General features: G+C 43.5%; 1 protein-coding gene across 5 annotated transcripts in view; it reads right to left on the bottom strand.

Annotated features, from left to right (window-relative positions):
* Positions 1–1,826: 1,826 nt before the first annotated feature.
* The window catches only part of RBL1 (RB transcriptional corepressor like 1), a 63,604-nt gene continuing 49,041 nt past the window's right edge, over positions 1,827–16,389 (bottom strand). For 4 of the 5 annotated variants that reach the window (XM_075901475.1, XM_075901476.1, XM_075901477.1 and 1 more), the window contains 5 exons: positions 13,705–13,776; positions 13,434–13,524; positions 5,318–5,484; positions 4,185–4,349; positions 1,827–3,954 (listed from right to left, as the gene is read on the bottom strand). In XM_075901475.1, the coding sequence (XP_075757590.1) occupies positions 3,784–3,954; positions 4,185–4,349; positions 5,318–5,484; positions 13,434–13,524; positions 13,705–13,776 (666 nt within the window). In that variant the 3' untranslated portion in view covers positions 1,827–3,783. Of the gene's footprint in view, positions 3,955–4,184; positions 4,350–5,317; positions 5,485–5,642; positions 5,827–13,433; positions 13,525–13,704; positions 13,777–16,389 lie in introns of those variants that run through there. The other variant, XR_012896578.1, reaches the window with a different exon arrangement.

Here is a 16,389-nt window from a genome sequence, read left to right as displayed (position 1 = left end):
CTGTTTTGGTTTTGGCTGAGGAAAATGTTGATAATTGCAAAGTCTCGAGAGGAGAGTAGTTTGGGGACAACGTAAGTCATCCTGGAAGCAAGTGTCCATGGCTGCCTGTCAGTAGTGGCTGCTTGTCAGCAAGTGACAGGGACTAGTCCATGTACATTCTAGTCTTCTAAAGGGTAGAGATAAGGCCCTTAGGAGATCTCGACCCACGATGGACCGTGTGTTTTCGCTGAAAGGATGGGAGACAGAGTCAAATAAATTTTCTTTGGATGACTGATGCTGGCTGTCACAGAACCAGAGAGAGGGTCTAGTTTTGTTAGGGGACCCCCTGCAGCCTTATCTTTCTAAAAGCATTTGAACACCTAGCAGCAGAGAATCAGTCACTTGTTAGATTGAGTAAAATAATTTCCCTTCGGGGATAACACTGACCCTGTCCACACAAGGAAATTGATCTGAGGTTGGCAGATGTCAGTCATAAGACCCCGGGTGTTAGTTGTGGATGTAGATAAAGTCAATTTACACAACACACCAGTTACAGAAAGCACGATTCAAAAATTAATTTTCCTAGTATATGCAAGGCCAATGTAAACTGCAAGAATTTTAAAAAAATTCTAACATTTTACCTTTTTACTATTGTCTTAAACTTAGTCTCTTTCTGTCTGTCACTCAGGAGCATTATAGTTGTTCTTTGAGATGGTACATTTATTGAGTGAAGTATAAGGAATCTGGAAAACTATGGAAAGAAAGTCTGGGGAGATACCATTTATCTATTTGGCACAGAGATAGAATTGGACTCAAATGCATGCCTGCTTTCCAGTCAAATGACTAGAGACAATGTCAGCCATGAAACAGCTTTAAAGAACGGTTTACTGTAAAATATACTTTTTACAAATGAAGGCACTTTTAAACCACAACAAAAAAACTCTAAAAAATCTAACCGCCTGTCAAACCGTTCAAGTCCAAAATTGTCTCTGCTCTATCAAAATTTGCATCTATTCTGGGTCAAATGTATTAAATCCAATGTAATACTTAAAATTTTAATATAAAAATGAAATCTAATCATCATTAACAAAGTGTCAGCACTACTACTTTAATTTAAGATTACAGAAACTGAAAGATAGCATATTCCTAAAATGCTGGGTTCATATGATGAAAAATTAAAACCAAGGGACTGAATTAATGCATCATCCCATACTGCTGAGTGACCTGTACTATTTGGCAGTCCATCCTAGCCTAATTTTCTGGATGAATATAATTCCTCATGCAAAGATTTAAGCACAATTGGCTCTGGTTATATAAAATCTAAATCAAGATCTCTTTTCACGCCAGGGTCGTTTTTCCTGGGCTGGGCTCAGGCCTATGATTACCTCTGCACAAATATATCTGGTCAGTAACCCAAGATTGGAGGTTGGTCAACCCTTAACATATTACATACAAAAGATATACTAATCTTAACTGTAATCTGCATTAGCTCCTTTTATCTTTTGTTATGCCTTTTATAACACCGCAGTCTTCATTCTTAAAACTTTCAAAAGGCAAAGCACCTCTCTCAGAGCAGTGTAAACCTGCACAAAGTTAGTCTGTTATCAAAACCCTTGGGGACTTGTGAACTTTCCCTTCATTGTTGATTACCAATGTGAATATACAAACTGAACTTTCTCCTTTATAATCAATTTCATACATCAGATTTCCCATTCTGTTACCAGATAAATTGGGTGAGACTAGAACATGCGACTTAACTTCTTTCTTCCATTGAAAATTCTGATGCATCAAAATCCTGGAATGCTCAGTAACCAAGCTAATTACAACTTGAGTAAAATACTCAGAGCTCAAGAAAAGAATTGTACATTAAAAGACAGTTGAAGTTTGTAAGTACAATATGCTTACAGAAACTTTGAACAGAAAAGTACAATACAGAATTACCTTATGGCTCTAAGCTTAGAATCACAAGTTTAAAATCAGACTGTTTATATACAGCATTAAATACACAAGTTTTCCTCATCTTGATAAAACAAACCTATCAAAATTGTCTTTCATTAACATTTTAGCTGTAGGAGTTTTGCTGGAATTTTACATAATGCCATTGGAATACAGCTAAAGCTATACATGTAACAGCTACAAAAATCCTATGTACAAACACGCCTCCTTTGGTTGGGCTTACATTCTGTGTAGATACTACACAACATATGAGAGTACACTTGTCAGAAAAAATACAAAAATCCTAAAGAATAGAAACTGTAAGTTCATTAAATGAATGATCACACATGGTTACAGCAGTAACCGATGGCTAAAGCCCAAACCTGTTTAATCACTACTGATACAACCTAGCCCTTCTCAGTTAAGATACAGTATCTATGACTATGTAGCACTGCAGAGCCGTGCAGAAGGAAGGAGTGCTTCAGATCTGTTTCCAGGGGCAGCATTCACTGCTCTGGTAGCACAGTTCAGAAGTGGCTCGCAAACAGCCTCCCAACATTCTAGAAGTTTAGGCCTCTGCAGTTGTACTAGATAATTTAATTTCCAAAGGATAAGAAATATATTGAATGCATGTCACAATATTCGCTTTAGCTGACATCTGAAAGTAGCTGGAGTACAGCATTTTACTAGTTATATTCAGCTATAAAAGCCAAAAATTAACCCTGCTCAAATCACACTCTCAAGTCTCTGATAAAAGGTGACTTTTTTCATGTGCTATAGAATGCAGAGTGAAGAACAGACGGGTTTACCTAATCCTTAATGTAGTAAAACAAACAAGCTTTCTCCCGATCTGTCGACACTGAAGTAACACATAAGAGTCTCTATGCTTTATGTAAAAATCAAAAGGCACTTGAGGTGTTTCCTCGCAAACAGATCCCCAAAGGCTACGGACAGTGATTACCGCTGCTTTCCCACAGCCAGTCAATTCAATTTAAAAAACTAGAACCACTGCAATTAGAAGCTGACCCTTTTGCTCCAAGCAGAACTGCGACACTAGCAGGTTAGAGGTGAAGATCTGACTCCCCGTCATCCCTATGCATAAAGCCCACAGGTCCTGTGTCGGGGGGTGAGTCTTGGCTACATGTGCAGGGGTGGGCGGGGAAGTTACCTGATTGCTGCCACAGGCCAAACAGGGTTGCGGACAGACTGGCCAAGCCCCTCAGCAAAGTGTGTGTGTGTGTGGGGGGGTGCACTGGAACATGGAAGGGGCAGGGGTGGGAGCTAGTCTCCACCACAGCTTGTGATGTCCAGGGCACCAGTGGGAATTTAAAAAGCTTGGGACTCTGGCTGCTACTGCGATAGCAGTGCCAGTGACTGGGAGCGTTGAGGCCTCTTCAATTGCAGGGCCCTAGAGAAGCTGTCCCTTTTACCTCCTCCCCTGGGAGTGGCTCTGCCTGAACCCAGCTCCCTGCTTGCTGCAGGCTGGAGCACTCTGACTTATAGAGAGCCTCACAGCCAAGTGAGGCATTTAACCCCTTCTCTGCTGGACTCTCCCATGGTGAAGGGACGGGGTGAGTGCAGGGGGGCCTGGGCTAGAGGTGGGAACAAGTCATGTGGGATCCCATTCATTCTAAGGACGGCGCCGCTGACACGGCTCAAAGAACCATTTCTACATGCTGATCAGCAGATAGATTCATAGCGCGTCTGACTACAATAAAACCAATAGCCTCTAACTCTCCACAGTCAGTCAGGAGACAGTCCAATTTTACACATTAATTAGTAAACAGCTTGCACGCACCCCATCTGGAAAACTGGCAATACTGCCTTCCAAATGCGATAAACGTTGGGGGCTTCAGCTCCTTGTAGAGATTAGTGATTTGCTCTTTCACTGACAACATCCTGAAGACGTTTTAGTAAGACATCATCATTTTCCTGGCAGAGTCGTTTTGCTGGAGACTCACTGTCACTGTCAATCGTAATTGCTCGTTTCTTACTCCTGTGTTCGCCTTGTTTGATCATATTGTTGATGTCTTTCAAGCTCTGTCAATGAGAAGATGGTTTTAGTAATCAATAAGTATTCAAGCCACTGGACAAAGCACCTTCCAACTGTGGAGCACCAAGTGATTTACACCGCGTCTGTGACTGCAAGACCAGTTTGAAGAAAGCCTTTGCAGCACTCTTCTGAAAACTCCCAGAGCCATTCAGAAATCTGGAAGAGGGAGAAATCTTTAAGCTCTGCGGTCGTTAGAGGTCTTATGTGATGCTCTTACCTTAGAAGGGCCCCCGTTAAACTTGTACAGTAGAGAAGTCTGAGGTGTCAGGCAGGCTCCATTCTTGTGTGGGGAAACATACACGGAGTGCTGCTGAGATATCCGCCGAGGAGACACGGGTTGCTGTTTAATGTTGGGGAACGGAGAAAGTGGAGGGGCTTCCATCTTAAAAAAAAAGGCACACCCAGCATTTGTATGTAGGGATTTACCAGCAGCACATTTCAAAGAATAAACTTCAAAAATAAACACAAAGCACACCCATGCCCGTGCTTAGCAATGTATCCTTTTGGGCCTTCTGTCCCAGGTTATAGCTACATTCTAATATTCCAATTCAGTATTCAGTCTACAAATCACAAAAGAAATAATATTATTTTTCAGCCGTTTCACATAGATAACCTAAGGGACATTTAACTGCCCCTCAGTTTCCCCCTTGTCCGTTTCGGCTCCATTTCCACGGATAGCCTGTTAGAAGGGCAGACATGCAATTTTGCTGATGCAGTATGTTATAGCTCACAACGATGTGACTGTTTTATTTATGCAAACATGTAGACACTAGGGATAGAACAGGATAACCATTTACATGGTTACATGCAGGCTCCCGCCCTGCTCCTGGGAAGTCAGCTTCCACTCTGCACTGCTGGCTCTGACACAGAGGCAGAAGCACGAGGTGAGGGCCGGTGTGTGCCGGGAGTTGGCTTTTACCTGTCATCCTGCTCCTGGGGAACTGGCTGCTGCCCTGTGCTGCTGCCTCTGATACAAAGACAACAGCGTGGAGCAGCAGACAGTGCACATCGGGAGCTGGCTTAAAAGCTGGCCCCCGGCGCTCACCAGCTCCCGGGGAGCTGACTACCAGCCTGTGCTGCAGGTGTGTATAACTGATGAATTTTTCAGTGGTTCCATGGTTAGCCAATTACCCACATTTTAACATTCCTAGTAGAAACACACAATCAGACGATGAGGCGGATCCATTTTATGTTGCGTGTCAGAGGGTGGGTTAGAACCCTGATGGGCTGCATGTGGCCACGAGTCACAGGTTGCCACTACCGATCTACAGACATTTGATGCCTAAAAGGAAATAGAACAGCCACTCAGCATGTATGCTCACTATCAAAAATTAGAAGCATTTTACATACTATGTGATCCTGGTTTGTGACATCATATTTGAGTGCAAATGATTTTACTCTTCCTACATAGACTGTGTTGTAAAATTTTATCAGATCTCCTCTCTCCTCCTTTCCCGAGTCACTGGAGTTCTCTGGTATTGATCTTATACGTGAATGATACACTTTCCCAGGAGAGTCTATCATAGTAGAAAACAAGAGAAAATGTCACAGATTTCAAATTCTTAATGTCAGCAATCTAAATTAGATTCTTAAGATACAAGCTAATACACAGCCAGTCACACTTCATATAAAGATTCCACTTACAGAGTTAGTACATGATAAAAAGAGTACTTGCCTGGTGTGATAACTGATGGTTAGGCCTGTGGCTGCTCCACTGTAGGCGTCTATGCACTCCGTACTAAGAGATTTGTGGCAGCAGAACCTGGTTGGGTCATGCATACATCATCTTGTGCTGCTCCGGTGGTTACATAGCGCTGCATAACCAGCCAGCCCTCAGTTCCTTCTCTACCACTGAGAATCTGTGAAACCCCAAAGTGAAGGGGAGAAGGAAGGCTAGTGAAGCATCCACAGGGACAACCAACTCAAAGAACCTCAGTTACTGCAGCAGATAAGAAACCTTTTCATCTTCTCTCTGGAACGTCCCAGTGGGTGCTCCACTTTTGGTGATTGTTGGGCGCTGCCCCTCATGGAAGGGAGGAGCTTTGGAGTTCTGTTATTGTTGGTGGATAATACTGAGACCAAAGCAAGTGCCTAAAGTGGATTCTTGCTCCCCTGCGCAGCATTTTGTCAATGTGTGGACTGATGTGCAAGTTGCTGCTCTGCTAATGTTGATAATGGAGACGTTGATAAGAAAAGCTATGGATGCTGAAAGAGCTCTGGTACAATGTGTGAAGCTTTTGATAACAAAGGTGGATGCATCCTGATAACCACTTGCCTATTTTAGAATCATAGAACCCCAGGGCTAGAAGAGCCCTCAGAAGTCACTGAGTCCAGCCCCCTACCCAAAGCAGGACTAATCCCTCAATTATCCCAGCCAGGGCTTTGTCAAGCCGGGACTTAAAAACCTCTAGGGATGGAGATTCCACCCCCTCCCTAGGGAACCCAGCCCAGTGCTTCCCCACCCGCCTAGTGAAACAGTTTTTCCTAATATCCAACCTAGACACACCCCTCACTGTACAACCATTGCTCCTTGTTCTGCCATCTGCCACCACTGAGAACAGCCTGTCTCAATCCTCTTTGGAACCCCCACCTTCAGGAAGTTGCAGGCTGCTATCAAATCCCCCCTCACTCTTCTCTTCTGCAGATTAACTAAAGCCAAATCCCTCAGTCTCTCCTCATGGGTCATGTGCACCATCCCCCTCATCATTTTAATTGCCCTCCACTGGACCCTCTCTAATGTGCCCACATCCTTTCTATACTGAGGGGCCCAGAACTGGACACAATACTCCAGATGAGGCCTCACCAGAGCTGAATAAAGGGGAATAATCACTTCTCTGGATCTGCTGGCAATGCTCCTTCTAATTCACCCTAATATGCCATTAGCCTTCTTGGCTACAAGGGCACCCTGTTGACTCCTATCCAGTTTCTGATCCACTGTAACCCCCAGGTCCTTTTCTGCAGAATGCTACTTAAGCCAGTTGGTCCCCAGCTTGGTCTCAATTATTGGGATTCTTCCGTCCCAAGGGCAGGACTCTGCACTTCTCCTTGTTGAACCTCACCAGATTTCTTTTGGCCCAATCCTCCAATTTCTCTAGGTCACTATTCCTGCCCTCCAACATATCTACCGTTCCCCAACTTAGTGTCATCCACAAACTTGTGAGGGTGCAATCCATCCCCTCATCCAGGTCATTGATAAAGATGTTGAACAAAAACAGTCCTAGAATTGATCCTTGGGGCACTCCACTTGAAACCAACTGGCAACCAGACATCAAGCTGTTGATCACTACCTGTTGGGCCCGACTATCTAGCCAGCTTTCTATCCACCTTACAATCCATACTCCCTTAACTTGTTAGAAAGAACATCCACTGGCTTCCCCATGTCCACAGAGCTGGTTACCTCATCATAGAAGCTAATCAGGTTGGTCAGGCCTGACTGGTCCTTGGTGAATCCATGTTGACTATTCCTGATCACTTTCCCCTCTTCCAAGTGCTTCAAAATGGATTCAGGGACTGAGGTAAGGCTGACTGGTCTGTAGTTCCCTGGATTGTCCTCGTCCCTTTTTTAAAGATGGGCACTACATTTGCCTTTTCCCAATCATCTGGGACCTCTCCCAATATACACGACTTTTCAAAGATAATGGCCAAAGGCTCTGCTATGACATTTGCCAATTTCCTCAGTACCCTCGGCTGCATTAAATCCAAACCCATGGATTTGTGTATGTCTAGGAGATGGTTTCTCTCATTGAATGTTCTGTTATAGAGACAAACACAGGTTGAACCTCTGAAATCTGGACTTCTCTGGTCCAGCAAGACACCTGTTCCGGCACTGTCAATGACCCGCTGGTTACTCTGGGGCTGGAGCACTCTCAGGGAAAAACCAGCTGGCTGGGGCCAGGAGCATTGCCGGACAATGGAAGAGCAACAGGCAAGAGTAGCTGCTCTCCAGCACTGGGAATAGCAGAATCCCAGGAGCCAGCAGCCAGGAGCGGTGCCCTCTTCAGCAAATTCCCTGTTTTAGGACTGGTCAGGTCCCAAGGGTGGCTGGACTAGGGAGGCTCAACCTGTAATTCTGGTGACTTTCTCAATGGTTCTGTTCCTTCAGTGTAGAAAGCTAATGTTTTTCTAATGTCCAGAGCGTGGACTAATGCCTCTCCTTTGTCTATATGTAACTGTGGAAAGAAAAAACAGGGAAGTAAAAGGATTGATTCAGATGAAAGGGGAGAGGGGGCAACCTTGGCTAGGAATTTGGGATGTGGTCTTAAGGTAACTTTATCTTTAAAGACAGTTGTGTATGAGGGTGTGCAATTAGGGCACCTAGCTCCTCCAACCATCTGGTGGGTGCGATGGTGATGAGGAAAGTCATTTTCATAGACAGGTAGAGCAGTAAGCAAGTGGTTAAGTGGCTCACAATTTTCCCATAACTCCATGTATGATGAGATGAGCAACCACAGGAGGTGGGGTCTACTTCAGGATACGTGTTCTCAGTGCCCTGGAGGAAATGATTAGTTGTTGGATAGGCAAATACGGTGACCCTTATTTGCTGTGATGGCATTTATGGAGCTCTCCACTTTTTTCAGTTCTAATATGTAAACCAATACCCTTCATGAAGGGGAAGATGTTGGTAAAACACGTCTCTCTTGGCAACAAGTTCCAAACCATTTCAACTTATGGGTATATGTCTTTCTTGTGCTTGTTCTTCAGCTGTTCATTAGGATGTCTTTTATTTCCTCTGAATAGGCCATCTCAGCTTCTCTCAAGGTGTGTCTACACAGCACCCTAAACTTGAAATAAGATATGCAATTTGTGGTATACAAATTGCGTACCTTATTTCAAAACTATTTTGAAATGTGGCGTGTCTACACTGTGCCAAATTTCAAAACACCACACTATTTCCAGCCATCCCTTATTCCTTGTACGACAAGGTTTACCAGAATGGTGAAATAGTGTGCCTGTTATTTCGAAAAATATTTCAAAATAATGGGTGGCTTCTGTAGATGTGTGGTAGCTATTTCAGGATGCCTCCGGAATCCCGAAATATCTGTGCAGTATAGACGTACCCTGAGATATGGACAAACTAGATCTTAAGGTGGAAGTACTACAAGGTTGGGATGGTGGATGTGTCCTGCATCTTGTGACAGGCGGTGAGATACTGGGGGAAGGATTTGACCAGTGTTCCCTCTAATTTTTCCCACCCGAGAAGACAGAATTTTGTTATGTGCACCAATAAGGAGGTGATGTGCAACACATGTTCATATTAGTGCACATAAAGTTAATGTGGTGGGGATGGGCCAAGAGGTTCACAGAATGGGAACATGCTCAGGCCGGGGACAAGAGATTGCAGTACAAGGCTCACTGGGGTGCGGATTCTGGGGTGTGACCAGGGATGAAGGGCTCAGGGCTGAAGCAGAGGATTGGAGTGCAGGGGCATGAGGGCTCCAGCTGGGAATACAGGCTACAGGGTGGGGTTGGGTTCAGGAAAATTTTGGGGTGAAGGAGGGTGTTCTGGGGCTATTGTGAGGTGAGAGGATCACCCCCATCTCTCTCCCTAGCACCAGCACCTGGACTGGGTGGGTGAACGCCAGGCTGCTGGGGCTAGATGGGGGGCAGGGATGAGGCCAGATCCAGACCAGGCTGCTTATGGCAGGGTCTGGACTGGAGCCCAATGGCCTCAGCCAGTTGGAGAGTGGGCTAGTTTGGGTCCAGGGAAGGGGTAGTCCTCCCCCAAAGGCCACAAGTTCCTGGTCTGCAAAGCTTTGTTGAGTGACTGTGGAGTGCAAAATAGGGAATTGTGTTGTTGTTCAGACGTGCAGCTTACAGGGACCTTAGGATTTGACGCTGGTGCATCGCCATCTTTACCAGATATGGGAACCAGGCTTGTCAAGGTGATGTAGGTGCTATTCGAATGACTCTGGATTTGTCCCTTTTGATCTTGTGTATGACCCAAGATTAAGAGGAAGGGGGTGGGGTACATTAACTGTGCATCCCATCTGATGAGGAGAGTATTGCCTAGGAAATGGTGTCTTAGTCCTGCTCCAGAGCAATACTGAGGGCACTTGGTGTTCTGGGATGTTGCAAAGAATCCCTGTAGTTTGAATATAGCATGTCAAATTCTGGGATCCATCTTCCATTCACGACTCGGTAAGAACTCTCTGCTTAGCGAACCCGCTATTTGTTCTGACATCTCAGAACACTGTATGTTGATGTGGCTGATGCATCAGTTCCAGGGCTGTATTGCTGGTCCCAGAACAGACCCTTGGAAGACACCAGTTATCAATCCACGAGAGGATCTTTCGTCTTATCCCTCTTATCCCATGACAGTTCACTTTGCTTAAGAGCCTTTGGTGAGGGACCTTGTCAAAGGCTTTCTGGAAATCTAAGTACACTACATTCATTGGATGCGCCTTGTACAGACGCTTGTTGACCCCCCTCAAAGAATCTGAGTAGATTGGCGAGACATTAATTCCTTTTACAAACCTATGCTGACTCTTCCAACAAATTATTTTTATCTATGTTTCTGACAATTCTGTTCTTTAGTTTCAACCAGTGAGCCTGGTACTGAAGTCAGGCTTACCAGCCTGTGATTACCAGGATCATCTCTGGAGCTGTTTTGAAAATCTGGCGTCACATTAGCTATCTTCCAGTCATTTGGTGCAGAAGCTGATTTAAAGGACAGGTTACAGGCTATAGTTAATAGTATGCAATGGCTCTGCATTTTGAATCTGCCCGCCGACATGCTGAAGAGGAGGTGGCGCAGGAGGAAGGAGAGATTGGCTTCTAGTCATGGTCAGTAGCCTCCTGCTATATCTGGAAACATCTGTCCTCACTGTAATAGACCTTGTGGTTCAAGGATTGGCCTGATCAGCCACCTGCAGGTCCACAACTCCCATGGAAGATGATCATACTCGGCAACGAGTGATCGCCCATCATCAATAGCTCTGCAACTTCACATTTCAGTTCCTTCAGAACTCTTGGGTGAATAGTCCAGTTGACATATTACATTTAATTTCTCAATTTGTTCCAAAACACAAAACTCAGACACCTCAGTCTGGGACAGTTCCTCAGATCTGTCACTGAAAAAGAATGGCTCAGATTTGGGAATCTCCCTTACATCCCCAGATGTGAAGACCGATACAAGAATTCATTTAGTTTCTCCACAAAGGCCTTGAGTGCTCCTTTAGCAACTTGACTGTCCAGTGTTCACACTGGTTATTTAGGAGGGTTCTGCTTCTGATATACTTTAAAAATTTTTTTTTGCTATTACTTTAAATCTTTCGCTCTCTGGGAATTCCCAGTACTGGAAGGTTCTGGTGTCTTGCAATCTGATGTGCTCAGTTCCGAGACAAACTATAGTCAGGGATCACTTCTTCTTGTCAGATTCCTGGTATAGTGACATCTAGAACCACTTTTTGGTAACCTTTGTGGGTCAAAGGCTGCCACTGGTGAATGTTGGTCTGGAGGTGTCCTGGACTTTGGGTTCAAGGCCATTCTGATGAATTTCTCCATAACAGAGAGTTTGGTATTAGAGATCCCTAGCTTTTCTTGTTCAATTTACAGGAATGTGGACATTTTTGAGGAATGCGTGTCTTGCTGGGACAGTGGACATGCTGTGCGTGTCCTTCAGAGACAGGGACTACAAGTCAGGCAGTGTTTGAAGCCTGGTGATCTGGGCATGCTGGAGATAGTCTATCTCAAACAAGAATGGAGCAGTAATTCTATAGGAGTAGAAAAGGAACCAAGGGACAGTGCAGGACAGTGATGGAGTGTGCTTGACCCAAATGGGCACTGCTACCACAAATTTCTGATTGCAAGTGTAGGGAGCATAGATACCATAAGTGGAGCATTCACAGAGACACTCCTCGAAGAAGAGATATGACAAGTTTGTAACAAATATGAGTAGTATGAAAGGGTTGAACAACCTATTGACCAGCTGTTCTCTATAACGGACTACAGGCAGTCCCCGGGTTACATGGATCCAACTTACATCGGATCCCTACTTACAAACGGGGTGAGGCAACCCCGCACTAGCTGCTTCCCCCCAGCAGACCAGGGAGACGCGAAGCTAGCGCCCCCCCAGCAGACCAGGGAGCGGCTTTTCTCAGCAGACACCTCAGCTTGAGAATAAAGGACTGAGGGAAGTGAGGTGTGGGAGAATAAAACTGAGCTCTGGAGAAATGTTTGGCTAGAGTTTCCCCTACAATATGTACCAGTTCCGACTTACATACAAATTCAACTTAAGAACAAACCTACAGTCCCTATCTTGTACGTAACCCGGGGACTGCCTGTACAACAGTTTAAAAAAAATCCACTATCCACCATTTATCAAATCTGTATAAACTATTTACAAATGGAGCCTTAACATATAAAGCGTGACCACACTGCCACCTATCCCACAAACATGTTATTCTTAGTGAAGAGGGTTACAATTCTTCTTGATGAGAGGGGGGAAGACCCGGTTGCTCAGACACACATTTATATTGCTGATTCTTCAGTCCAGAGACAGCATGAATAAAGTTTCCTACTTACCGATTTAAATCATTTTGATTACAATTAATCCACTATAGGGCAAGATAACCAAGGGCCCTGGCTCAGCATCTCTAACTTGCTGGACTAATGTCAAGATACTGACCACTCTGAAATGATTGGTCAACAGCTTTAGTATGCTGATCTACGTTATGTAAAGACCAAGACTTCTATGAGGCCACTCTAGCTTGCTAAGCTGATGTCAAAAGAGACAGTTCTCTGAAGTCAGTGGTTCAACATCCCTCACTGACAAGATAATAGAGGCCCCAAAATGATTATACAATGTATAGACCAACTAAGGATAACTTTCCTGAATAAATTAGACTGTTATTGATCACTTTTACTGTTTGCAATGGTTAATGCCTTATCAAATGTGCAGAAGCAGAGAACAAGAAGAAAAGCATGTAGTCTATAGCATTAACCTATAAGCTTTTGCTTATCGGTTAATTGACTACACTATTACATCCCTAATCTACATAAGGGCAATAAGTGTTTTAATGGAAGAGATCTTCATTGTGCTTTCCTAAAGAAGTGAATCAAATCAATCTACCTTCTGACATTTTAAAAAGGTGTTTCTCATCAGTCTTTAGAGTATCCTATCACTCGCTCATTCCATGTATTAAACATTGTCTCAAGAGAGTTGCAATTACATAGAAATTATCATCAGCTGATCATTTAAAAATATTACGGTTCTACCAACCTAATTTAAAAACAGGGATTCTTAAAGCTATTGCGAAAGGTATCCTATCCCATGTCCTAGCTTACACAGCATCTATCAGCACCTGTCTCCTTATTTCAATACTGTTGTTTTTTTAAGGTTTATGATAAAATTAAATGCTAATGTTTTCCTCTTTGCAATTAGATGCAACTATTATACTGGCCTTTACCCTACACATTAGTTCTTTTAAAACCATTTTATGATAGCAAATTAATTTTATGAACTTACCACTACCTCTCATCTCCACATCTTGCGTTAAACTTGTATTTTCGGATGTGACCTCTTTGGGACTATTTTTCAACAAAACACTCCTGTACACCTACAGTACACAGGAAAAAATGCAGTTGTCAAGTAATACAAGAATCTCAAACTTACATTAAATCAAGAGTTCTCAGGTTAAAAGCGTATAATGTTCATTTTCCAATATTAGTATGAGTCTACTTGAAAGAGAACTTGTATCAAATCTTTATCTATAGGTAATACAGTGTTATTTACTCACATTGCTGTTTGCTTGTGGCTGGTTCCTGTAGCTTTTCATTATGTCCTGAAAAGTTCTTTCCTCTTTGGTCACCTGGAAAAGACAGAAACCCAAGAGGAACTACTTGAGACAAAACATGACTGTTATATTAGAACATGAGTATTTATGCTTATTTAATAGTTTTTTTCCAGCGTTTTTTGTATTTAATTTAGTCTGAAAAAAGTTATGAAGTAAAGAAAAGTAAACACTATTTAGAGTAGGAATAACTCTCATACTTTTACTGGCCTACAAAAAGTTGCTCTTCTGTTTAATGAACGGTCTACTTCAACTGCATTACACAGAAAGGGAAAACTGTTCCACATTCAAGAACTCTTACTATGTTGAAAGACTTTGGGTTGATGTAGAATTTCACAGCAGTGAACCCTCATTTGCCTCTCTTCCTCCTCCTTACAAAACAACCTCTCAAAAGGAAAGGATAGGAAAGCAAATCCTACAAGAAATCAGCCTTACTTCAGCAGGGGAGAAAAATGAATATGTCTGATTCCAACATATTTTAATCTTGTATCGCTCAGCTTGTAAAGGCTATGACTTTAACAGGGTTCAAAAAAAGAGCTAGATAGATTCATGGAGGTTAGGTCCATCAATAGCTATTAGCCTGGATGGGTAGGAATGGTGTCCCTAGTCTCTGTTTGTCTGGAAATGGATGACAGGAGAGGAATCACGTGATGATTACTGTTGTGTTCCCTCCCTCTGGGGCATCCAGTATTGGCCACTGTCGGCGGACAGGATACTAGGCTAGATGGACCTTTGATGTGACCCAGTATGGCCGCTCTTATGTTCTAACTTGTGTAATTTTGCTATGATGTTGCATATTTCAGGAATATGCTTGTACATTTGATTTCAAATCAATACTGTACATTTTTCATGAGCATTATATGTAGTTTGACCTTATATGTTTTTAAACAATGGAGTTCTGACATGTGACTGTGACATGAGATCAGTTTTAGTTAACAATTCCTACTGCTCATCTGAGCTTGTAAAACTATTGTTCATTTAAGCTGAACCTTAAAAACTACTTTTCTCCCTTCCCCTTCAGAAGCTACCTCTGAACTGGAAATGAGAACAATTATTAAGTCTCAGTGGGCAAAGTAAAAATGTTAGTGATATCTGAAAATTGAATTTCTTAACCTTTGTAACTGCTATCTTATGTTCTGATGCAAGGTCAAACAGGGACACACACATCAGCTGTTTTAAGCTGTATCACCAATTTTAATAGCAAGCAATCAACAGTTTTGCAGTAGAACTATAAAAAAAAGTATCAAGGTCTGCTTGCTACAGTTGGGCTGTCAGGTCTCATTGCTCTGGAGGCAACACTTCAGAGAAAAGCAAGAATAATGCAGCTGGCACACCTACTCAGCAAGACAAGGGCACATGGAACTCACTCAATGATGGCATTTTTCCATGAACCCCATAGCAGTGTCCAAATTAATCTAAGAATTAAGAATTGTTTACAATTATTAAAAACAAAAGCAAGTGCAGGTTGAACCTCTCTAGTCCAGAAGTCTCTGATTCGGAAACATCTGTCGTCCGGAAAGACTTTAGTTGGCAGGATGTCCACCATCTATATATTTTGTGAGTCTATACAGTGCTACCAGACCATTTGTTGTTTTTTAAGCTTATCCTGTACAGACTAACTCGGCTATCCCATGAAGCACTTTTCATAGGTGTGGCCAAGTTTCCCATGCTCCCATAAAGCCCCAAGTCTTAGTTCTCAGTGTTCTGTGCTGTTAATTTAGCTCTAAGTTACCCTCAAATGTCCTCTAACAGCCCAGTAAGCAGCAGAAGTGTTGGTAATGCTGCTAGACAATATTGACCTCCCATGGTCCAGAAAATTCTCTGGTTTGGAACCGGTCAGGTCTTGAGGGGTGCAGACTAGAGAGGTTCAACCTGTAACTGTATTCCATGACAGCTCCATTCCACAGGTGATACCTCTTCTCATTTAGTCTTTCCTATGCAGGACTCACTGGGCAACTAAATGTAATATTCTCATCCCATTCAGCACAGTGGAGTCTTAGTCTATGACTACAGCTCCCAGCTGCTACAGCAATACAAAATAATTATACTGCCACCTTGCCTTGAGTTCTGGTTTAAAAATGAGTAGTAAAAATGAAGGGATATTAAATATTGGTTAGCTGAATAGTCAATAAACCTCAGGAATTCTTATCAGTTACTCGACTATTCTATAGTATCCAGGGGTGGGGCCAGCAGCCAATGCTCACTGGCCCCACTCCCGAGGAGCCCCCCTAGCATTCTGTGCTGCTGCCTCTGCACCAGAGGCAGCAGCATGGAGTGCCAGGCAGGAGCTAGTTAAGAAGGGGCACTGGTTTAAAAAACAGTTCCCCTCAGACTGGCTACTTATTGCTTGCTACTTATACCAGAGGCAGCAGCATGGGGCAGCAGCAGCAACCCCTGTCGGAGGTGCGGGGGGGAGGGAGAGCAGGGCTGAGCTCCTGGACATGGTGGGAGCCAGAACTGAGCCGGGCTGTCTCCCTGCCTGGCTCCTAATACACTTTAAATGCAGAGCCACAGCAGGGCTATATACCGGGCCCAGCGCAAGCCAGACCTGAGCCAGGCTGCTGGCCAGGCTGCTAAAAAATTTACTGGTGGGTGGGAATGATGTGTGTAGTCTATAGCATTAACTGATAA

The sequence above is a fragment of the Pelodiscus sinensis genome, chromosome 18, assembly GCF_049634645.1.
Source record: "Pelodiscus sinensis isolate JC-2024 chromosome 18, ASM4963464v1, whole genome shotgun sequence".
In the NCBI taxonomy this organism is placed as follows: Eukaryota; Metazoa; Chordata; order Testudines; family Trionychidae; genus Pelodiscus; species Pelodiscus sinensis.
The sequence above is the reverse complement of the archived record's forward strand: the minus strand, read 5'-3'. Positions and strand labels throughout refer to the sequence as shown.